Source organism: Erythrolamprus reginae, chromosome 3 (assembly GCF_031021105.1).
Source record: "Erythrolamprus reginae isolate rEryReg1 chromosome 3, rEryReg1.hap1, whole genome shotgun sequence".
NCBI lineage: Eukaryota > Metazoa > Chordata > Lepidosauria > Squamata > Dipsadidae > Erythrolamprus > Erythrolamprus reginae.
In genome coordinates, this window is record NC_091952.1 from 253,185,160 (window position 1) to 253,210,635 (window position 25,476).

General features: G+C 43.0%; 1 protein-coding gene across 1 annotated transcript in view; it reads left to right on the top strand.

Moving 5' to 3' along the window:
- Positions 1-3,871, top strand: part of DENND3 (DENN domain containing 3) — an 83,296-nt gene extending 79,425 nt beyond the window's left edge. The window contains exon 23 of the mRNA XM_070748354.1: positions 1,301-3,871. Coding sequence (XP_070604455.1) covers positions 1,301-1,525 — 225 coding nt within the window. The 3' untranslated portion in view covers positions 1,526-3,871. The remainder of the gene's footprint in view (positions 1-1,300) is intronic.
- Positions 3,872-25,476: the final 21,605 nt, after the last annotated feature.

Consider the following 25,476-nt stretch of genomic DNA (forward strand, 5'->3'; position numbering starts at 1 on the left):
AATTACCAAAAGCATGCCCTCATCACCTCAAGGCTCGACTACTGTAACGCTCTCTACATGGGGCTACCTTTGAAAAGTGTTCGGAAACTTCAGAACGTGCAGAATGCAGCTGCGAGAGCAATCATGGGCTTTCCTAAGTATGCCCATATCACACCAACACTCCACAATCTGCACTGGTTGCCGATCAGTTTCCGGTCACAATACAAAGTGTTGGTTATGACCTATAAAGCCCTTCATGGCATCGGACCAGAATATCTCCGGGACCGCCTTCTGCCGCACGAATCCCAGCGACCAGCTAGGTCCCGCAGAGTTGGCCTTCTCCAGGTCCCGTCGACTAAACAATGTCGTCGGGCGGGACCCAGGAGAAGAGCCTTCTCTGTGGCGGCCCCGACCCTCTGGAACCAACTCCCCCCAGATATCAGAGTTGCCCCCACCCTCCTTGCCTTTCGTAAGCTCCTTAAAACCCACCTCTGTCGTCAGGCATGGGGGAATTGAGATATTCCCTTTCCCCTAGGCTTATAAAATTTATGCATGGTGTGTCTATATGTATGATTGGTTTCTTAAATTGGGGTTTTTTTACATTATTTTTAATATTAGATTTGTACATATTGTCTTTTTACTGTTGTTAGCCGCCCCGAGTCTACGGAGAGGGGCGGCATATAAATCTAATAAATAGATAGATAGATTAGATTAGATTAGATTAGATTAGAAAGATAGATAGATAGATAGATAGATAGATAGATAGATAGATTAGATTAATAGATAGATAGATAGATAGATAGATTAGATTAGATTAATAGATAGATAGATAGATAGATAGATAGATAGATAGATAGATTAGATATAGGTTAGATAGATAGTTAGATAGATAGATAGATTAGATTAGATTAGATGATAGATAGATAGATAGATAGATAGATTAGATAGATAGATAGATAGATAGATAGATTAGATAGATAGATAGATTAGATAGATAGATTAGATAGATAGATTAGATAGATAGATAGATAGATAGATAGATAGATTAGATAGATAGATAGATTAGATAGATAGATAGATTAGATAGATAGATAGATTAGATAGATAGATAGATAGATAGATTAGATAGATAGATAGATAGATAGATTAGATAGATAGATAGATAGATAGATAGATTAGATAGATAGATAGATAGATAGATAGATAGATAGATAGATAGATGATAGATTAGATAGACAAATCAATGCACCTTCCAATTCTCCTTTCCCCCAAACCCTTCAAGCTTCTCATACCTGTTCTAAACATTTGATTTCTTTCCCAGATGTGGGTTGGTGGCCGAGGACTCTCCCAGGGGAAGGTCAAAGGGAAAGTCTACGTCCTGGATACGGAAAGAAAACTGGTGGAAAAAGAGTTGGTTGGACACACAGATGTGGTGAAGTCCTTGTGCTCCGCCGAGGATCGCTACGTTCTGAGCGGAGGTGGAAAGGAAGAAGGGAAGATAGCAATCTGGAAGGTGGAAGAGAGTTTGGGCTTCCAGTTCGTTTAATATCATTCGAAAATCTTGAATGGAGGAATTAACGTTTCTTTTTAACTTATTTCAACCACAAATTGCATAAGTAAGTAGGAAATTCCTAGATATTAATTAATGCAAGAAGTCCTCCATTTACAATGGTAATTGAACCTGGGACTACAGTCATAAGTCACGCCAGTCGTTAAGCAAGTCATCTTACAACCAAACTGATCTTATGACTTCGGAGGTTTTTTGTAGCGGTTTTTAAGCAAACATGGCAGTTATAATGTGAACCAATTGTTCGCAATGAGTGGGGTTTTTTGCCAGAACCTGGAAGTAATTGCATTGTAAATTGGGGTCCTTGGACCCCAGGATGCTGAGCCGGAGTGGCACAGCAGGTAGAGTGTTGTACTGCAGGCCACTGAAGCTGACTGTACATCTGTAGGGCAGCTGTTCAAATCTCATCACCATTTCAAGGTTGACGCAGCCTTCTGTCCTTCCGATGTGGGTAAAATGAGGACCCGGATTGTGGGGGCAATATGCTGGCTCTGTTAAAAAGTGCTATTGCTAACGTGTTGTAAGCCGCCCTGAGTCTAAGGAGAAGGGCGACATAAAAATTGAATGAATGAATGAATGAATGAATGAATGACTGAAACAAACAAACAAACAAACAAACAAACAAACAAACAAACAGCCACAAATGTGGGCCAGTTGCCAAGTGTGAAAATGTGATCACAAGACTGATGGGGGTGGGCTAGATCAGTGATTCTCAACCTTTTTTGTGCCACGGCACATTTTTTACATTTACAAAACCCTGGGGCACATTGAGGGGGGCGGGGCGGCTAAAAAAAGTTTGGACAAAATTTTTTTTCTCTCTTCCTCTCTTTCGCTCTATTTCTCTCTCCCTCCTTTCTCTCCCTTCTTTTTTTCTCTCTCTCTCCATCCCTCTTTCTCTCTTCCTTCCTTCCTCTTTTTTGCTCTCTTTCTCCCTCCCTCCCTCCCTCTATGTCTTTCTCTCTCCCACCTTCCCTCCCTCTCGTTCTCTCTCTTTCTTTTTTCCTCTCTCTTGCTCTCTCTCTCTTGCTCTCCCTTTCTTTCTTTCTCTCTCTTGTTCTCTTTTTCTCTCTCTTGCTTTCTTTCTTTCTCTCTCTTGCTTTCTCTCTTTCTTTCTCTCTCTTGTTTTCTTTTTCTCTCTTGCTTTCTTTCTCTTTCTCTCTCTCTCTCTTTCTCTCTCTCTCTTTCTTTCTCTCTCTCATTTTCTTTCTCTCTCTCTCTTGCTTTCTCTCTCTCTCTCTTGTTTTCTTTCTCTCTCTGAGCTTCACGGCATACCTGACCATGTCTCACGGCACACTAGTGTGCCACGGCACACTGGTTGAAAAACACTGGGCTAGATGATAGAACTTTGAGTACGGGTGGTAATTACCTCTGGAGGAGTCCGTCTGTAGGAAGTTAGCATCCACCTCTTTCCTAAAAAAATGAAATATCCTCGGAAATACTAAAAGGGCAGAATATTATATAGAATATCCCCGGAAACATGCTTTCAGGCAGAAAAAACACTCAGTAGCCACCACCTTTGTCAATGTACTATCAAGGAATGGCCTACCTCATTCATCTCCCACACCTTTGTTAATAGCCTGGACCTGTTGTGGTCCGTTCGTGTCCTACACAATTAGTCATGGAATTAGAGGACTCAGAGACAGTGGAGATGAGATACAGGCATCCTGTGTTTCTGGCAACCAAGACTGACAGCGAAGAGGACATGGTGCTAAAGGCCGAAGAGCAACCAGGGCCTTCTGAACCTCCTGAGATGAGTGACTCAGGAGAGGAGGAGGAACCTCTTCTTGATGCTAGGGTTCGCAGGGCCTCTAGAAGGCAAGAGTGGTTACTCAGGAGGAGGTTTACTCGTAAGTAGCACTTCTGGCTACTGGGCCATGCCTTCAGGCTATTTAAAATGGAGTCATGCATCACTTCAGCGCAGCGAACAATGCAGTTTGTCCTAGAACTCTAGTTTCAATTCTTGTGTTTCGGCTTGTGAATTAAAGAACCACATTCTTGCTTCCTGAATGAGCTCTGGGCTTTCAGCCAGTTTCTGTACGTCTATGCTAATGAATCTTACTTCAGCTTGGTAATTACTGTTGTGTTTATCTCTTTCTGGGACTCTGACCAGCTGATAAGACTTTATAATCAGTGTGGTGAAGCCTCTGCTAGATTTTACCTTCTTTTCGAAAGGACTCAAACTGCACAAGACTTTTGTAAATAATAAAACTTTTATTAGTTAATCTGGCAGTGTGCATCTGGTTTCCCGGGGGGAGAGGAGGGTGTCAGCGCTGGGACAGAACAGGACCAACCTATTCTACGTAATAAAGATCTACCTCCTTCAAAGAGACGTATTAGGAATTGTTCAAAGCGTTTTCATTACACCATCAGCCAAACTTGAACTCAAAAACAAAGCCTATTAGTTCCTATCAGGAAAGACTTAATGAACTCAATCTGTACAGTCTGGAGGACAGAAGGAAAAGGGGGGACATGATCGAAACATTTAAATATGTTAAAGGGTTAAATAAGGTTCAGGAGGAAGTGTTTTTAATAGGAAAGTGAACACAAGAACAAGGGGGCACAATCTGAAGTTAGTTGGGGGAAAGATCAAAAGCAACGTGAGAAAATATTATTTCACTGAAAGAGTAGTAGATCCTTGGAACAAACTTCCAGCAGTGGTTGGTAAATCCACAGTAACTGAATTTAAAAATGCCTGGGATAAACATATGTCCATCCTAAGATAAAATACAGGAAATAGTATAAGGGCAGACTAGATGGACCATGAGGTCTTTTTCTGCTGTCAATCTTCTATGTTTCTATGAGCTAGCCTGGCTGGAGGAGGAATTCTGGGAATTGAAGTCCACTAGTCTTAAAGCTGTCAAGTTTGAAGTTTGCAAAAAGTGTACACGGTTGTGAAAAGTATACATGTTTGTAAAATATATTGTGCTACACTGGTATTTTATTAAATAATATATATTACTGTAAATCTTCTATATTTCTAGATGTGGGCAGATCTATTTTTTTAAAAAAAAATATTATCTTTTCCAATATCTTCCTGGGTATCAATGTTAGGCCGATTGGTCTGTAGTTTCCTGGATCTATTTTTTCCCCCTTCCTTTTTTGAAGATTGGATCAGCTCTTTTCCAGTAGTTCCCCGATACTCCAGGATTTTTGAAAAATGTGATGCAGTTGGTTCTTTATTTTTTTTAATAATAGTTTTTATTAAATTTTAAAAGCAATACAAAAACAAAAAAGACAGTTTCAAAGTACACAAATGTCTTTACATTTTACATTTCCGTAACATCAAAAAAAGAAAGTTTCTAGGCGTGTATGTCCCATCTATCACATTCTTAATTCTTAATCTATCACAATAATAATTTCCATTGGTGTTAATATTTACAATTACTATTTATTTCTGGGTTTTAAAAAAAATTTTTTTAGCCACTTATAGAATTTTCCCCATGCGGTAAAAAACTCACTTGTCGATTTTGTAGTTCATAAATAAGTCTAGTCATTTCAGCGCATGTGGTCCTGCCAACTCCTTTAGGACTGTGAGAAGTAATCCATCAGGTCCCAGTGATTTGTATTCATCAGGATCTTTTGGTCTAAGTGAGAGATGCTTGGTAAAAGAATTTAAGGTCTGAGCTTCCCACCTGCCCAAGAAAGCTCCTATTGCAAATGTTGAACGGGTTAAACTCTCCGTTTCTTAGAGAAACAATTACAGTGATACCTTGTCTTACGAACTTAATTGGTTCCGGGACGAGGTTTGTAAGGTGAAATGTTTGTAAGATGAAACAATGTTTCCCATAGGAATCAATGGAAAAGCAATTAATGCGTGCAAGCCCAAAACTCACCCCTTTTGCCAGCCGAAGCGCCCATTGTTGCGCTGCTGGGATTTCCCTGAGGCTCCCCTCCATGGGAAACCCCACCTCCGGACTTCCGTGTTTTTGTGATGCTGCAGGGGAAGCCCAGCAGGGAAATCCCAGCAGTGCAAAAACGGGCACTTCGCTGGCAAGGGAGGTCCAGAGGTAGGGTTTCCCAGCGAGGGGAGCCTCAGCAAAATTGCAGCATTGCAAAAACACGGAAGTCCTTGAAACCCCACCTCCGGATTTCCGTGTTTTTATGATGCTGCAATTTTGCTGAGGCTCCCCTCGCTGGGAAACCCCACCTCCGGTCTTCCATTGCCAGCGAAGCACCTGTTTTTGCGCTGCTGGGATTCCCCTGCAGCATCGCAAAAACACGGAGGTCCGGACGTGGTGTTTCCCATGGAAGGGAGCCTCGGGAATTCCAGCAGTGCAAAAACGGGCGCTTTGCTGGCAACAGAAGTCCGGAGCCGGGGCATCCCAGTGGCGGCGGCTTGGGTTTGTAAGGTGAAAATAGTTTCGAAGAAGAGGCAAAAAAATCTTAAACCCCGGGTTTGTATCTTGAAAAGTTTGTATGATGGGTTTGTAAGACGAGGTATCACTATATATTTTTTCATTTGTCCACCGTTTTCCTATTAACGTGGGAAAGGTTTGTTTGCAGCAAGAAGGGGTCTTTCGTTTGCAAAATGAGTCTCGTCTTCCTCTCCCAACGTCTTTCTGTTTTCTCCCCCCACTCAATTTTTTTCCTTCTGAATATGCTCCCTCCACCATTTTGGAAGCCTAAGGCAGTTACTTTCCCTCAACCCATTTAGTTCCCCATATTTGCTTAAAACACTACATTTTGCACTAAACGTTTGTTCTTCCTAGCTTGTAGATCGGTGGCTGAACCATACTGAAAAAATATTAAAAGAATTGTGTTAAGATTTTGAATGCCGTCACATACAGCATTGTGAAGGCTGGAATTCTAATAAAAACTACGTCATTTGAAAAACGTTGCAATGAACTTTTTTTTATTTTAAAGATGCTTACATATCCACCATAGTTCCCTCTAAGCTGAGCAGTGAGCAATCGCTCACTTAAAAATCATCATCAACTCAGAGTTTTCCAAACCTGCCCAGAAGCCGAGAGGGAAAGAGTGAGAGGGAAGGAGAGAGAGAGGAAGAGAGGAAGAGAGAGAAACAGATAGAAAAAAGAGAGGAAGGAAAAGAGAAAGAAAAAGAATGGGAGGAAGGAAGAGAGAAAGAAAATCAAAATCTAGTTTGAAACTAGCTCAACTATTAAAGTGGCATTTTGATATTGATAGAGTTGCCCTATTATGAGCTCACTCTTATAGACACACAGTACAGTATTTTATTTTGAAATTCTCTGAGGCAAAACAGGGTGGGTTTTTTATTTGTTTGTTTGTTTATTTATTTATTTATTTATTATTTCTGTGCCGCCCAGTCCCGAAGGGACTGCCGCTCAGACACTATACTTTTCCGCCCACCCACCCCAAAAAATAGAGGGAACACTGATATCCACATGAAATGCCAAACAAACATAGCATTACATGCCAAACTATCATAGCTGAAGGACCTGCAAAAAGGATAGATAGTGTTCTAAATGAGGAGCCCTCAAGAAATAGGTCCACACGCACCCGAAATATACAAATTTTAAGCATATATTTTATAATAATTAATAGCAGAAAGAATACGTAAGTTGAAAAGGGTGGCATAGAAGTCAAATAAGTAAGTAGGTAGATAGATGAGACAGATAAGATAGATAGGTAGGTAAATAGATAGATAGATAGATAGATAGATAGATAGATAGATAGATAGATGATAGATAGATAGATAGATAGATAGATAGATAGATAGATAGATAGATAGATAGATAGATAGATTAGATAGATAGATAGATGTTCTGTCTGGGTGCCCCCAGACTTCAACACCAACTGGAAAAAGCAGCCAGACACGCTGGTAAAAGCAAAAGCACTTTGAAAAATAAACACAGAGAAAAACCTGTTCTTCCCAACAGGCAGGCTATGAGGCTTCACAGCAAAGTCCTGACGGCCAGACAATACAGCAGCCTTCTTGCTGGCACACACACCACTGTAGAGAATAAGCCCCCACGCCTTTCCCCCCAAGGTTTCAGCCTTCAAGGCCACAAGTCAGAATCAGAGACGCCAAAGATCACAGCCAGGTCCCAGGACTCCCAAAGATAATACTCCACAATACAGGAAGGGTGGGTCTGCCTTTTCAGCCTTTCTGGGGAGAACCACACCCAAACGCAGCTGTTACCTATTTAGGACTGGAAGTACCTGGCTAATTGTCCCCTTCGTTGTTCTGCTCTTCTCTGCCTGTGATCGATGATGGCTTGAGCATTTTCATCTAAGGACTCCAGGCTGCTTGCTGGGGAGAACTCCACCCCGGGGGACTCTGGCTGTTCTCCCTCTCCCTCGGCCTGATATTCCTCCTCCCCTTCTGCCTGGGCCTCCTCCTCCTCCTCCTGTTCCTCATCCTCCCCCTCTGAGCATGGAGCCGGCAGAGGTTCAGCCGTTCCCTGAGGAGCCTCAGACGGAATCACAACAATAGATAGATAGACAGATAGACAAGATAGATAGATAGATAAGATAGATAAGATAGATAGATAAGATAGATAGATAGATAGATAAGATAATAGATAGATAGATAGATAGATAAGATAATAGATAGATAAGATAATAGATAGATAGACAGACAAGATAGATAGATAGATAAGATGATAGATAGATAGATAGATAGATAGATAGATAGATAGATAGATAGATAGATAGATGATAGATAGATGATAGAGTGATCCCTCATTTTTCACGGGGGATGCGTTCCAAGACCAGCCGTGAAAAACGAATTTCCGTGAAGTAGAGGAAATATAGTTTTTTATGTATTTAACGAGTATTTGGACTTTAAAAACCCACCCTTTGCATTAGACAGTCATTCTATAATGTTTCTCAGCTGGAACTACATGTGATATCCTTCCACTTTCTTTAATAGAGTACAGTAGTACTGTAGAAGAATTTTATGAATTTTTAATGGATTTAAAATTTTCAATGGATTTAATGGATTTAAGTTCCCTTTGAAAACCCGTGAAGTAGCGAGGGATTATTGTAGATGGATAGATAGATAGATAGATAGATAGATAGATAGATAGATAGATTAGATAGATAGATAGATTAGATTAGATAGATAGATTAGATTAGATTAGATAGATAGATAGATTATATTAGATAGATAGATAGATAGATAGATAGATAGATTAGATAGATTAGATTAGATAGATAGATAGATTACATTAGATAGATAGATAGATTAGATAGATAGATAGATTAGATAGATAGATAGATAGATAGATAGATAGATAGATAGATAGATAGATAGATAGATTAGATTAGATAGATGGATAGATAGATTAGATTAGATAGATAGATTAGATAGATAGATAGATTAGATAGATTAGATTAGATTAGATTAGATAGATAGATAGATAGATAGATAGATTAGATAGATAGATTAGATTAGATAGATTAGATAGATAGATTAGATAGATAGATTAGATAGATAGATAGATAGATAGATTAGATAGATAGATTAGATTAGATAGATAGATAGATAGATAGATTAGATAGATAGATAGATAGATAGATAGATAGATAGATAGATAGATAGATAGATAGATAGATAGATAGATAGATAGATAGTAAATGATAGACAGACAGACAGAAAGATAAGATAAATTTTAGGGCATCCTTAGAAGGCATCCTTTGCCTAAGACTTAGGCTAAAGATATCATCTGCGATGATTGGGAATGAGGAAAATGGGATTCAAAATTGCTCGCTCAGCAACAGAACCCCCGTCGAAGGGCACCCCTAACACATACAGGTCCTCTGGCCATCTGAGATTTTGGCACAAGGAGCTCTTTCCCACCGCAGGCTTTTCCCTTGCCGCGTACCATCGCGCAGCCTTTTCCCAAGTTCTTCTGTGTCTGGAGTCTGGCCATTGCAGAGACGGGTTTCCGAGAATTTATAAGCGACGGCAAAGGCCTTGTTGATTTTGCTGAACGTTCGGTCACAGGGCCAAGTCTGGCTGCTGACCTCTGCGGCTGGAGATGGGCTCACCTCCCCGTCTAACAAGCCCGTTTGCAGGAACGGAAAAAATGACATTTTAAAGAAAGAGAAGAATGATGTTTTAGCCGGGTGGAAAGGAGCTGGAAATGCTGATCTTCTCCGGGCTTATTTGAATGGATCCCTTTTGCCAATTTTTTTTTTTAGGTGGTGGGGTCTCTAACTTTCTAGCTGTCTGTTGAGGTTATGTGTAGTTTAGTGAAAAAGAGGACTAGGGGTGACATAACTATTATTATTATTATTATTATTATTATTATTATTATTATTATTATTATTATTATTATTTATTGGATTTGTATGCCGCCCCTCTCCGCAGACTCGGAGCGGCTATCAACAGTGGTAAAACAACATGAACAATCCAATTAATAAAAACAACTAAAAAACCCTTATTATAAAAAACCAAACATACACACAAACATACCATGCATAACTTGTAATAGCCTAGGGGGAAAGGATAACTTAACTCCCCCATGCCTGGCAACAAAGGTGGGTCTTAAGTAATTTGCAAAAGACAAGAAGGGTGGGGGCCGTTCTAATCTCCAGGGGGAGTTGGTTCCAGAGGGCCGGGGCCGCCACAGAGAAGGCTCTTCCCCTGAGGCCCGCCAAAGGACATTGTTTGGTCGACGGGACCCGGAAAAGGCCAACTCTGTGGGACCTATCGGCCGCTGGGATCCGTGCGGTAGAAGGCGGTTCCGGATGTTCTGCATTCTGGCCCAATGCCATGTAGGGCTTTAAAGGTCATTACCAACACTTTGCATTGTGACCGGAAACCGATCGGCAGCCAGTGCAGGCCGCAGAGTGTTGCAGAAACGTGGGCGAATCTAGGAAGCCAGACTCTGTAGTATCATCCCCTAACCCCCAACATTTTTCCCTTAGACTGTCCATGGTTGACCTCTCCAGATTCCTAAGAGGTCAGTAAGGGGTATGCATAAGTGCACTAACGTGCCTCCCGTCCCCTGTCCTATTGTCTCTCCTATATCCTATATCCCATATATCTTCTCTTCTACCCCTATATCTTTCTTCTGTTCTCTCATTGATTTATTTTATCCTATATTCTCTCTTCTATTCTTTCTCTAATTCTGTTTCCTCAAAGGTGTCCTCTATTACTAAAACACGATCTAAGTATTGCCCACAAGATCATATGCTGCAACGTTCTGCCTGTCAATGACTACTTCAGCTTCAACCGCAACAACACAAGACCACACAACAGATTCAAACTTAATATTAATCGCTCCAAGCTTAACTGTTAAAAAATATGACTTTAGCAATCGAGTTGTCGAAGCGTGGAACTCATTACTGGACTCAGTAGTGTCAACCCCTAACCCCCAACATTTCTCCCTTGGACTATCCACGATTGACCTCTCCAGGTTCCTAAGAGGTCAGTAAGGGGCGTACATAAGTGCACTAGTGTGCCTTTCGTCCTCTGTCCAATTGTCTCTCCTTATGTCATATATCATAACTTTTCTTCTTTTCATATATCTTCTCTATTTTTATATATTTTCTTTATATATAATATTCATGTCTATTCTCTTCAATATGTATTGTGTATTGGACAAAAATAAAAATAAAATAAAAAATTACCTTCATTGTATATTATTGTGTATTAGACATCTTAAAAACTTCCAGTGTTGGAACATTCACCTTCTGGAATCAATTAGTTCCACTGATTAATTGTTCTGTCAGGAAATTTCTCCTTAGTTCTAAGTTGCTTCTCTCCTTGTTTAGTTTCCACCCATTGCTTCATGTTCTACCCTCAGGTGCTTTGGAGAATAGTTTGACTCCCTCTTCTTTGTGGCAACACCTGAGATGTTGTAACACTGTTGTCATGTCTCCCCTGGTCCTTCTTTTCATTAAACTAGCCATGCCCATTTCCTGCAACCGTTCTTCATATGTTTTAGCCTCTAGTCCCTTAATAGTGTTGGTTATGACCTATAAAGCCCTACATGGCATCTGTTGTGATTCCGTCTGAGGCCCCTCAGGGAACGGCTGATCCTCTGCCGGCTTCCTGCTCAGAGGGGGAGGATGAGGAACAGGAGGTTCAGGCAGACGGGGAGGAGGAATCTCAGGCTAAGGGAGAGGGAGGACAGCCAGAGTCCCCCTCGGGGGAGCTCTCCCCAGCAAGCAGCCTGGATTCCTTAGATGAAAATGCACAAGCAATCATAGATCTCCGGCAGAGAAGAGCAACACAACGAAGGGGACAATTAGCCAGGTACTTTCAGCACTAAAGAGGCAACAGCTGGGTTTGGGTGTGGTGCTCTCTGGAAAGGCTGAAAAGGCAGACCCACCCTTCCTGGCTTGTGGAGTATTATTTTTGGGAGTCCTGGGACCTGGCTGTGATCTTTGGCGTCTTGGAATTCTGGTTTGTGACTTTGAATACTGAAACCTTGGGGGGAAAAGGTGGGGGTCTTATTCTCTACAGTGGTGGGTGTGCCAGCAAGAAGTCTGCTGTATTGTCTGGCCATCAGGACTCTGCTGTGAAGTCTCATAGCCTGCCTGTTGGGAAGAACAGGTTTTTCTCTGTGTTTATTTTTCAAACTATAAAGTGCTTTTGCTTTTACCAGCGTGTCTGGCTGCTTTTTCCAGTTGGTGTTGAAGTCTGGGGGCACCCAGACAGAACAGCATCGGACCAGAATATCTCTGAGACCGCCTTCTGCCGCACAAATCCCAGTGACCGGTTAGGTCCCGCAGAGTTGGCCTTCTCCAGGTCCCGTCGACTAAGCTCCGACACTGGAGGCTATCAAAAAGAGACTAATTTAATTTAATAATTAAATTTAATTTAATTTAATTTTTTAATTAATTTAATTTAATTTAATGTATTATTATTATTGTTATTGTTATTATTATTATTAATTAGATTTGTATGCCACCCCTCTCTGTAGACTCGTGGCGGCTCACAGCAATAATAAAAACAATGTACAATAACAAATCTAATATTTAAAAATATCTAAAAAACCCTTATTTAAAAACAAGACATACACACAAACATACCATACATAAATTATATAGGCCTGGGGAAGATGTCTCAATTCCCCCATGCCTGATGGCAGAGGTGGGTTTTAAGGAGTTTACGAAAGGCAAGGAGGGTGAGGGTGATCCTAATCTCTGGGGGGAGCTGCTTCCAGAGGGCCGGGGCCGCCACAGAGAAGGCTCTTCCCTTGGGTTCCACCAGACGACATTGTTTCGTCGACAGGACCTGGAGAAGGCCAACTCTGTGGGACCTAACTGGTCGCTGGGATTTGTGCGGCAGAAGGCGGTCCCAGAAATATTTATTAGATTTGATTTTATTAGATTTGTCTGCCGCCCCTCTCCGAAGACTCAGGATGGCTAGACATCAACTTGTCTGAAATGGAAAGATTAGGTGCCGCTTGAGCAGGGGGTTGGACTAGAAGACCTCCAAGGTCCCTTCCAGCTCTATTCTGATTGGTTGGATGGAGGGAGGCCAGTAAGGGGCGTACATAAGTGCACTGGTGTGCCTTTCGTCCCCTGTCCAATTGTCTCTCCTTTCTTTCACCTATCTTATATATTCTCTTCCTTTCATATATCCTCCCCTCTAAGTTCACTTTCACCCTCTTTTATATTACCACATGTCTATTTTTCTTCCTATGTACTTGTGTATTGGACAAATGAATAAAATAAATAAATAAAAAATAAAAAAAATAAGCCCATCACTGATCAAGAGCTGTTTCCCCTGCGATTGTACAAAACAGCCACACACCAGGGCAGGCTTTTTGCACACCTAATCCCTGTGCAAAGCTCTCCATTCAGACTAGATGGACCATGAGGTCTTTTTCTGCCGTCAATCTTCTATGCTTCTATGTTTCCATTCGCTTCCTTGAGGAAATACCCTTTGGGCTTCAGGAAAAGGAACAGCCGCGTCACCCTGGAAGCTCTTTTGTCTGGTCTTTATTTCTTTGTTCTCTGCAATTTGTTCTCGTTTTGATAAAGCTGCATGAATAAAAACGACCCGATGAATAGAGAAGCTTGGAATCCGAGCCCTGAATCCGCTCTCAGGACGCACAGGCGGGAGGCCGACTTCCTACAGAGTGGGTACGTGGAATGGGAAAAGCTCTCATCCAAAGTGGATTATTTGGAAGATACAAACTACCTCTTTAATGCTCAGGGCTCTTGGTCCAAAGAGGGGAGGGAAGCCCTCCCCATTTTTCTAATTGGAAAGGGAAAAACACAGTGTTTGGTGGTAGCCCCAAAAGCCAACACAATCCTAAATCGCATTAGCTAAGGGATTCAATCAAGACCAATGGGGGTACTAATATCTGTTCTGTCGGGCTCTCTGGTAGAATCCTCCCAAAAATTCACAGGTACAAATTTCAGACACGCACACGTTTGGAAATTCAAAACAATGTTCTTTATAATGAAAATTCACTTAAAACAAGCTCTCTTTCGGTATAGCAAAGAGCCCTCGTCTCCAAACAAACTGGTAATTTGTACAAGTCCCTTATCAGTTCTGTGATACTCAGCTTGCAGCTGTGAGGCAATTCACAGTCCTTCTTCTTTCACAAAGCGAAACACACTTTACTCTGGTTTAGTTTCAAAGCGGGGAAAAATCAGCACACAAAAGGTCAAAGTCAGTAAAGCAGTCACGAAACACAACGATCAGATAATCCTCCACAATGGCCAAACCCACAGGCTGCTCTTTATAGCAGCCTCACTAATCACCACAGCCCCACCCAACCACAGGTGGCCTCATTTTCTTTGATAATAATCTCTCAGTTGTTGCTGCCTATGCATCGCTCTCCCCATGCGTGGCTGTATCATTAACTCTTGTTCTGAATCCAAGGAGGAGCTAGATACTTGATCACCTTCTGAGCTGTCTGCCACACTCTCCTCCTCCCTGTCACTCATGTCTTCTTGGTCAGAGGAGCCTTCATCAGCATATTCCATGGGGGGGGGCAAAACAGGTCTGCAGCATGTGGATGTCTCCCCAGTCCTTGGGGCAGGAGCTCGGCCAGAGCTAACCACAACAAATATCACTCTATAAAAGCCTTAGTAAGAACACACCTGGAGTAGTGCATCCAGTTTTGGTCACCACACTACAAAAAAGATGTTGAGTATTGTACTGGCAGTTCTGTGTTAGCAAAAACTTCGGAAGAGAAGGATTTGGGGGTAGTGATTTCTGACAGTCTCAAACGGGTGAGCAGTGCGGTCAGGCAGTAGGGAAAGCGAGTGGAATGCTTGGCTGCATAGGTAGTGGTATAACAAGCAGGAAGAGGGAGATTGCGATCCTGATGTATAGAGCGCTGGTGAAACTTTATTTGGAATAATACTGTGTCCAGTTCTGGAGACCTCACCTACAAAAAGATATGGATAAAATTGAACGGGTCCAAAGACGGGCTACAAAAATGGTGGAAGGTCTTAAGCATAAAGCTTATCAGGAAAGACTTAATGAACTCAATCTGTATAGTCTGGAGGACAGAAGGGAAAGGGGGGACATGATCAAAACATTTAAATATGTTAAAGGGTTAAATAAGATTCAGGAGGAAAATGTTTTTAATAGGAAAGTGACCACAAGAACAAGGGGGCACAATCTGAGGTTAGTTGGGGGAAAGATCAGAAGCAACGTGAAAAAATATTTTACTGAAAGAGTAGTAGCTGCTTGGAACAAACTTCCAGCAGACGTGGTTGGTAAATCCACAGTAACTGAATTTAAACATGCATGGGATAAACATAGATCCATCCTAAGATAAAATACAGGAAATAGTATAAGGGTTGACTTGATCGAAGTGTATAAAATCATGCATGGGATAGAAAAGGTGGATAGAGAAAAATTCTTTTCTCTATCACACAATACTAGGACAAGGGGGCACTCACCAAAGCTCCTAGGTAGGAAAGTGAGGACAAATAAAGGAAAATATTTCTTCACCCGGAGGGTCCTTGGTTTATGGAATTCACTTCCAGAAGGGGTCATGACAGCTGACAGCCTGGATAGCTTCAGCGCAGGATTAGACAGATTCAGGGATGCCAAGTATATCTAACAGATGTCCAAGTGCTGCCTCTATGTTGGTTGAGGCAGGCAGGGTTCCCTTAGGGTCCCATTTGTTGGGGGTAAAGGGAAAGGGGGGGTTGCCTTCTCTTTCTACTCAAGATCCCCATGTACAATGGGTGGGCCACTGTGTGACATAGAATGCTAGACTTGAATGGTACAGCTTTCATGGCCAAATCATATTGAATGGTATGTATGTGTTGATTGTATTTTTGAGTCATGGGTTTTAACTGGGGTTATTGTCTTAATTTATATTTGACTTCTTTTTATTGTAAATTGTATTTTTATACTGTTGTAAGCAGCCCTGAGTCCTTTGGGATTGGGCGGCATAGAAGTCGAATGAATAAACAAACAAACAAATAAACACACACATACAAACATACATGCATGCATGCATACATACATAACTAGGTGAGTTTAGTAGTTTTTGTGAAGATATTTCATTACTAAAGTAGGCAGCGTCATCAGTGCCATAGGTGAGTGAGGTTTGTGAAAAGGGGGAGGAACATTGACTTCCAGAAGAGGTCGTGACAGCTGTCAGCCTGGAGAGCTCCAAGGCAGGATTAGACAGATTCATGGATGCCAAGTGTATCGGTGGTTATTGAAACGGATGTCCATGTGCTGCCTCTATGTTGGTTGAGACAGGCAGGAGTCCCTTGAGTACCATTTGTTGGAGGTCAGGGGAAAGGGAGGGTCTTGCCTTCTCTTTCTGCTCAAGATCCCCATGGACAATTGGTGGGCCACTGTGTGACACAGAATGCTGGACTCGATGGGCTTTGGCCCAATTCAGCAGGGCTCTTATGTTCTTAATCAGAGGATGAGGAAGAGGTGTGGGACTCAGAGTCAGCATCAAGGCAGCCTGAGAGCACCGAGGGGAAGAGGGAATGGAGCTGGCAGAGAGAGGGTGGGGTGGGTGGGGTGGGCAGAGCCTGGGCCATCAGCCCTCAGAGGGAGAGTCAATAGCCCCCAGGTCTGGAGGTGGCTGACGACAAAGAGGAGGAACAGCTGGGTCCAGTGCCTGACGCCTGGATGCATAGAAGGCAGAGGAGAGGAGAGCAGTGGAAACCTATGGGCTGGTCCTTGGGACAGAAGAGCCACTGCTGCTAGTGAAGCGCCACTCAAGCTCTGGGGGTAAAAGGCAGAGGGCGGAGATGAATAGATGTGGCAGACAATTATTCATCTTCTGGCCAACTGGAAGTTTTTGCTAGGGATTCCGGCACTGCTAATAAAGGAATTTTTTGAGTTCACCTTAGGAGGGTTTGTCGTGTTTGGAGAACTGGGTCAGAACTCTCTGTTGTGGTTGTATTGCTGCCAGGTCCTCTGATAGCAGACTTCGAGCCAGATGAACCGGGTCTGTCTGGGCATGGTTGGCCTGTGTGGCTGGCAGAGTTGGACAGTGAGGAGGAGGGAGAGATTGGGGGTGAGGAGCCTGCAGAGGCTACTGGAGCTTTGCAATCCCTAACTGGGGCTTTGCCTGGGTCTGATGAGGAAGAGGAGGTGAGGGATCCTATCCTGAATGCAAGAGTGAGAAGGATGCAGGAGAGGCAAGAGCAGTTACGCAGGCTCACGAGGTCTTGAGCAGAGCTGTGCGCAGTCTGTACTCCCAGGGTGTATATAAGGGGGAGGAGTGGGGAGGTTCTCTTTCCCTTTGCAGAAAACCAACGTTTGAAGAGAGCACATGAAGAGTTTTTGCTTATTGCCGCAGTTCTGGACAATTATATGGTTTAAAAATCGGGTGAACAATTCTTGGTTTTGAAACCATTTGTTTGGGAATCTCATCTTATCAACTCTGCTTCCCGTTTGAACTTTGGCAGTCAAAAGACATTCCTTGGTTCTAATTTGTGCTTCTCAACAAACCTTATTGGAAACCTTGCGTCTGAGCCTTAATTTGAGGTTAACTACTGGTCAGTTGCTGTGTGATACAGAACACACTCCAGAACGATTCTCTCCCTCATCCTGTGTCTCGACTACTGCAATGCGCTCTTCATGGGTCTACCCTTAAAGAGCATGCCTCGGTACACCTATATAATACCAACTCTCTGTGAGCTGCACTGGTTGCCAGTCAGTCTCCGGACACAATTTAAGGTGTTGGTTATCACCTATAAAGCCCTACATGGCTTAGGGCCAGATTGTTTATGGGAGGGTCTTCTGCCACACACTTCTGAGACTGGTTAGAGCAGTGATGGCGAACCTTTTTTGCTCGGGTGCCAAAAGGGAGCACATGTGTGTGATAGCACTTGTGGGGGCCCACACCCATAATGCAATGCTCTCCCATGTATGCATGCACAACCCCCCCTGCTGCCCTGTACGTAGGCCTCACTGAAGCCTTTGGACTTACGGTAGGCCCATTGGGCCATTTTCCCCCCTCCCCAGGCTTCAGGAAAGCCTCTGGAGCCTGTGGATGGTGGAAAACGGACCCAAGTAGCCTACCAGAAGTTCAGAAACATTCAGGAGTCTTTCCTGAAGCCCGTGGAAAGAGAAAAATGGCCCAACCGGCCTACCAGAAGTTTGTTCCAGTAGTTCTGTCAGCTCCGGTTTTTTTTTGCCATCAACAGGTTCCAGGGGCTTTCCTGAAGACTGAGGAGGGTGAAAAGGGCCTCCCCCGGCCCTTCTGGAGGCCGAAAATCAGGTGACCAGCACACTGGAACTGACACAGGACAATGCCTCCCGTGCCCTGAGATATGGCTCCACATACCACCTGTGGCATGCGCGCCATAGGTTCACCATCATAGGGTTAGAGGGGGGGCCTTCTTTGGGTCCTGTCAGCCAAATAGTGCTGCTTGGCGGGGCTGTGGGGGAGGGCCTTCTCTGTGGTGACTCTGGCCCTCTGGAACGAAGCACCTCTGCAGATCTGCACCACCCCCACCCTCCTGGCTCTGCCCAGCAGGCCTGGGGTTGTTGAGCAATAGCATCCAGCTCCTGCCCAGAAGTATGAATGTTTTTATTTGTTGTGGTTAGCTCTGGCCCAGCTCCTGCCCCAAGGACTGGGGCCTGTTTTGCCCCTGGTGGAATCTGCTGATGAAGGCTCCTCTGACCAAGAAGACATGAGTGACAGGGAGGAGGAGAGTGTGGCAGACAGCTCAGAAGGAGATCAATTATCTAGCTCCTCCTTGGATTCAGAACAAGAGTTAATGATACAGTCACGCATGTGGGGAGCGATGCATACGCAACAACAACTGAGAGATTATTATCAAAGAAAATGAGGCCACCTGTGGTTGGGTGGGGCTGTGGTACTTAGTGAGGCTGCTATAAATAGCAGCCTGTGGGTTTGGCCATTGTGGAGGATTATCTGATTGTTGTGTTTCGTGACTGCTTTACTGACTCTGACCTTTTGTGTGCTGATTTTCCCCCGCTTTGAAACTAAACCAGAGCAAAGTGTGTTTCACTTTGTGAAAGAAGGACTGTGAATTGCCTCACAGCTGCAAGCTAAGTATCACAGAACTGATAAGGGACTTGTACAAATTACCAGTTTGTTTGGAGACCAGTGCTCTTTGCTATACCAAAAGAGGGCTTAGGTTAAGGGAATTTTCATTATAAAGAACATTGTTTTGAATTTTCAAATGTGTGTGTGTCTGAAACTGTATCTGTGCATTTTTGGGAGGATTCTACCAGAGAGCCCAACAGAACATTATTAATGGAGTTTTATATTGTTTTTATATCATTTTTATTGGTTGTATGCTGCCCAGAGTCCGAAAGGAGTTGGGTGGCTCACAAATCCAATAAATTTGGTATCACACATCTGTTCAACTTGCATATTTCCAGCAGAATATCAAAAATACTTGTTGGCATGGGTGTCAAGATAAAGGACTGTTTGTGCATATGCTTTGGGAATGCCTGGTAGTGCAGAATTTTTGCAAAGAAGCGCAAGAGGATATTAATAGGATGTTACCTATACGATGGACAATTATAAAGGAAATGGCAGTATTAGTCAAAAGTGATGAGATGGGAGAAGTTAGAGAAATAAAACAAGCCGCGATAGAAAGCGCTCAGTATATATAGTCTTGGGTTGGAAGGGTGCGACAAAATGGACAATGCAAAATTGGTACCGGTACATGGTGGATCGTATTCAATTTGAGATTATGGACAAAAGAATGAACTCAGTTAATGAAACTGATTTGCGACAACTGATGGGACAAGATAAGACGATAAATGGTTAGTAGAATCCGAGACCAAGCTACAAGGAATAAATTGGAATCACTGTTTGTGTATGTATGTTGTGTGCATGTTTTTTAAACTATGGGTTTTTAGCTTTCTAATTATTGAATTTGTATTATATATTGTTTTCTGTTGCTGTTGTGAGCCGCCCCGAGTCTGCGGAGAGGGGCGGCATACAAATTTAATAAATAAATAAAATATGTAAATAGATATATTGCTCTTGAGTTAAAATGGTATATATAAGAAACGCCCCCATTTTGGTGGAGGGGTGTGAATGTTTGTCTGGTGGTGGACACCAATCACTGAGCACTTGTATGTTGTGTGTGTGTTTTATAGTCTATATTTTAAAATCAATTAAAAAAAATATTTAAAAAACCCAACAAATCCAATAAATTAAAATTAAATTAAATCCCCACAGACATAAGACACAAACCAACCTTTCTTACTGAAATGTTTATTAAGATTGAACTGTAGATTGAGCACATGTAACTGTGAACTTTTGAATTTTGAATTATTTCTTTTTACATTCAGCCACTTCTAACGATACATGGTGGGAAAACAAAATATACCAACAGATCAAAAGTGCCGAACAGTTAATCTGTTTCTCATGCAATTAAGTCCAGGGGGGAAAAAAACAAATCCAAAAACACCAAAAACAAAGAAATGATGTGCTGAAATCATATTATCCCAGGCGTTAATGCCACTCGCACTCAGCCGACGTCGTCTCGCTGATCCCTTTTCCCAGTCCACGTGAAACGCTATGTGTTTAACACACACTTATAAAAACATTGCTAAACTCAGCAAGAGCCAGTATAGTGCTCCAACTTAATAAGTTGATAAAAAACATTTTCTTATGGCCAGTTCACAATGGAACTAATTATAGATATCTATATATATATATACTTATATTTATTTATTTTTCATTATGAGATGCCTATATGCAGCTTTTCAGTAGATGAGGCATTGTTTTTTTTCTCTCAAAATAAAAGGAAAGAAAGGGGAAGGAAGGAAGGAAGAAGGAAGGGAGGAAGGAAGGAGGGAAGGAAGGAAGAAGGAAGGAAGGAAGGAAGAAGGAAAGAAAGAGGAAGGAAGGAAGGAATTCAGCTGGCTATTTAACTACCAAGGAAGTGCACCAGATATTTAAAGAAGAACAAAAGACGAGAACATTGGAAAAGGTACTTCATTATCACCCCGTGATGCTGGAGACTGGGAAGGCAGGAGGAACTGACCCCACAGCTCGACAGGGCTACCTCTATTAAGGGGTGACACCTGAACTTCTGGAAAAACTGGACATCTCAGCTCCTTTCCCGGTTCTGAAGAAGCGAGATCTCCGCTCTTGAGAATTTGCTTCATCCCTTCCAGTAATGGGTTGCTAGCTGGTACACACCACACTGCGTACCGGTAGCAAAAATGGAGCTGCGCACACAGCTCTGGCTGATCAGCGGGCGCATCTATGTGAGGTTTGGCTACTGTGCATGCGCAGGAAGGAAAACCTCACGAGAGGCCATGCGCGTGAGAGAGATTTCGGCAATTTCTGGCGATTTTTTGCTGCTGCGCATGCGCTAAGCAAAAAAAATTGTCCAAATCTCGCACGGCCATGTATCCTCTCGTGAGATTTCACTTCCTGTGCATGCGCAGAGGCCAAATCTCACTCGGGCGCATGCACACATCCGCCGGATTCACGTGCCCGCCGATCGCCCGGAACTGCACACTCATTGCACTGGTAGCAACGGTAAGTAGCAACCCCCGCCGGATCCCTTCGTGATGTTTGGAGCAAACAGAGGTTGCAGCTACAGAAGGGCTTCCAAAGCTGTGTTTTTCAGCAACTTAGGAAGATGCTCCGTTTGGCGATTCCATGGTGACCGAGGAATTATTCCAGGGAAAATTTGGTGATCCTCTCACTGAAGGCAGCTGCAATACCAGGAGCCAAACGTATCCTAAATTTGTTCCCTTCACAGGAGGCAAAATAGACAACCATCTGATGGAATTCAACTGTCTGGGAAAGTGCTAAAGAAGGAGAAACTCTTTATAACCCCAGAACCTTTTTCCTGATTGCAAATTCTCCGATAATCTCCACCCAACCGTCAATAACATTCTAGTAAGAGGTACTTTACTGATGAAGTTGGGAGAGCAACATGGAAACATATATTTATTTATGAATTAACCACTAACTAAATGGAACATGGCCCGCCGCTTGTTAGCACAACATGGAAAAATTGTACACAACGGAAGGAGCATGGGTTCAAGTGATTTAAACAAACAAAAAGGGATTGAAGGTGAATTAACCAATGAACTTCCGAACTGAGCTGCAATCAAACTGGAACGAGAACGAAGGGTCTCCAACCTTGGCAACTTTTAAGACTTGTGGACTTCAACTCCTCAATTCCTCAGCCAGCTTTGGAACTCTGGGAGTTGAAGTCTACAAGTCTTAAAAGTTGCCAAGGTTGGAGACGCCTGATCTAGAAAGTCGTCCCTAGAAGCTTCTACCCAGGAGCATCTGCCAGTTATGAGTTTTTCTTTTAAATAATGTGCAGTGGCAAAATAGCTCCATCCTCTTCCTCGTGTTCTGCGTAGACCTGAAAAGTCTCCTTGAAGAACCAGCCTAGTTTGCAGTTCCCCCTCCAGGAGTTTTAATATGGAGGAAGACCACCAGGATGGACTGGGGATGTTGTCCAGATGATCTCCACTGTCAAGGAATAATCTAAATTAAACAGTCCAGCAGAGGACCTGAAAAAAAAAATCAAATTTATTCCCAACCTCCATTGTCTTTTGGAGTGAAGGTCCCTTTGTTGACTAACCTCCAACAGGGTCTGAATGAGGTACTTGAAACATTATAGACTATTTTAACAGCTGGTTGGATAAAAAGTCTTCGTAAGCAAATAAGAGCTCATTTCCAAAAATTGAAAAATGGTTATTGCTTTTTTTCCAATCTCCTAAACTCATGCTACAATGATGAAAACTTGTCATGTCCAATAGAAAGTAAATTTCTGTAATTCCTAAACAGCTAAGCGGGATTCCAGAAAACCAACGGAATTTGACAGGCAAGATAAGATGCATCACATTTGAGGAAAAATATGGGTTTTAATTGAATGGATGAGGATTTTTTCAATGAAAATACTGTATAAGCGTTACAAGGCTATAGTGAATTTTGTTTTCATCGCAAGGCCCAAACCAAAATATACCACTTTGCTTTTCGCTATTCTAAAAACTCTCAAATTATGCTTCGGTTTAACCCAACATAGCTTGGGGATCTCGGATTGAATGAGAAAGACCCAAATCGTGTCCTGGGTTTTAATGACACGTGATTAATGTCCTGTGAGAAACCTATGACTCTAAAGCTTGGGTCTGAATTCCATTTACTTTAATATCAATTTAATGATTGTGCCCACGTCTCTTTTCGGACATCAGGGCAGTTGATTTGAAAACACTTTTGATGTTCTTAAGATAAAACCTCCAGAGATCATGGGGATGTGATTCTGCCAGGAACTCTAAACATGAGGAATCCTCAGAAGATTGGACTTTCAAGCCAACAGGTTCTTCCTCACCAGAACTGGGGAGAAAACTAGCTTGGGTTTGGCGGTGTTGTTTACCGAACGGCTCAGAAGGACAGAGACCCAAGACGCAAACTCGTCTTCCTAGCCCAACATCTAAGAGGCCTTCCTTTTTTCCCATCCTGGTGCTAAGAAAGATATGATCGAATGATGGGCGAGACCAGGCAGGGGTTCCTCTTCACCGGCACTCCTGGTGACCTGCATGCAATGGTGGGCTACGAACCGGAATGCCAAATTGCACTCGCCGCTGCGGCTTGTAAGTGCTTGTGGGGCCAGCGCGATTTTGCTTCTGCACCTGTGGAAATCGCGCATGGACCTGCAGGTAGTGCCTGTGTTTCGACGAGGTTTTACCTGCAATTTTGCTACCTCTACAGGGGTAGAAGCAAAATCGTGCTGGCCCCGCGAGCATTTACGAGCTGTGGCGGCGAGCGCAATTTAGTGTTCCGGCTCGTAGCCCACCGCTGCCTGTGTGGGTGCGTCCACATGAGATTTGTCTTCTGCGAATGCACCAGAAGCAAAATCTCATGTGAGGACGTTCTCGTGTGCACGATTCTGCCAATTTGTGGCAGGCTTTTTCCTTCCGCATAGGCCTGGAAGCAAAGAAATCACCAAAAATCGGCGAAATCGCACACACAAGAACTTCCTGAGACTTCACTTCCTGCACATGCGCATCTCCATTTTTCGCTACCACACTACAGAGTGGCCCATAACGGTAGGAACTCAGTACTTGGCGAGACCTTCTCAATTAGCCAGGAAGGACCAAGCATACTCGCTGGTGTTTTGATTTCCCCACGGCCTACACGAGGGAGGTTCTCCAAACCTTCACCACTTTAGGACTTGTGGACTTTAACTCCCAGAATTCCCAGCCAGCATGTCCACAGGTCTTAAAGTGGCCAAGTTTGGAGCCCCCCCTCCCTGCCTAAAGTTAGTTATCTCTGGGGGCAAATCACACCATCGTTGTTTGTTTGATTTTGAATCCCCTGCAGATGAAGGCTGGGAGTGAAAACGAAACAAAACAAAAAAAGCCAAGATGGCCGTTATGGGATCTAAGCCCCTCCCCCTTTTAAGAGGTACAGTGCATGTGCGGGGGAAAGGGGGCGTGGCATCAATCGTGGCCGCCATCTTGGATGCTTCAAGTTTCTCCTACAAAGCAAGAATGTTCAGATCTATTTATTTTGATTATCGATGGGATGGAATGAGAACCAACTTTCCGGGGAGGGAATTGAACAACTCAAAAGAGCAAAATTCCACTGAAGGGAGGATTTTTTAAAAATTCTGCCTTCTTTCGCTTTTTTTTTAACTCCGAGAAGAGAAAATCATTTCACACGAATCACTGAGACTCCTACTCAGCAGGGCCCGGGCAAAAAGGCCAAAGCCATAGTTAAAAATTGCAGATTGAAAAAGAATTGCACCGAGCAACTATTTCGAAGCGGGGTAGGTGGGGTGGGGAGAAACCCCTCTCTCGTGTTAAATTAAAACACTGCTGGATGGTGGGAGTAGTGGAGTTGCGTGTGTTAGGCGTAGCAAAGTCTCTGAGTGTCCAAGGAGGAGAACACACTTAGCTAAAAACTCAAGTTGTAAAATCTAGTTCCCAATTTTGACAGCCTCCAGGTCTCCCTCTTTAAATAAATAATATATATTTCTTAAAAAAAGCAAATGTTTGAAATGACATACTTTGGAGGGGTGGGAGGGGTAGGGGTGGGTGATGAAGGAGGACAGACGAAATATTCTTTCGGTCCTTTAAAAAATAGTTCTATGAAACTCCCGTAGAAAACGAGCTTCTATGAAATTCCCTATAAAGAGGAGAGGTAAAATGACCACTGAAAAGCACAGGATGGGACTGGCTGAAGACCGAAGACGCAGTAAAACTAGCTCTGTCCTCAGGCCGTGGTTGACCAAGTCGAAGACGGGGAAACGTTTACGGTGGGATCCACGGTATCCGCCCATCTTTGGTTGACTCCCTCCTCCGAGTTTTCCAAAACCCCGGCTGAAGGACGAACCGCTAGTTCTGTAAAACTTGACGTCTTCTTTCGAAACGGATCGACGATTCAAGTAAGAGATTAAAAACGGCTTCTCTGAATTAGATATATATATATAGAAAGATAAATACTGGCTTCTCAACCATTAGCCTCACTGAGATGCGTTTTACAGAGAGGGTCTCCCAAATTTGCAACACTCCACCTAAAAATCTGCACCGGAAACCCGTCTACGGGAGAAGAACTTTCTAGAGGAGCAAAAAAACCCGG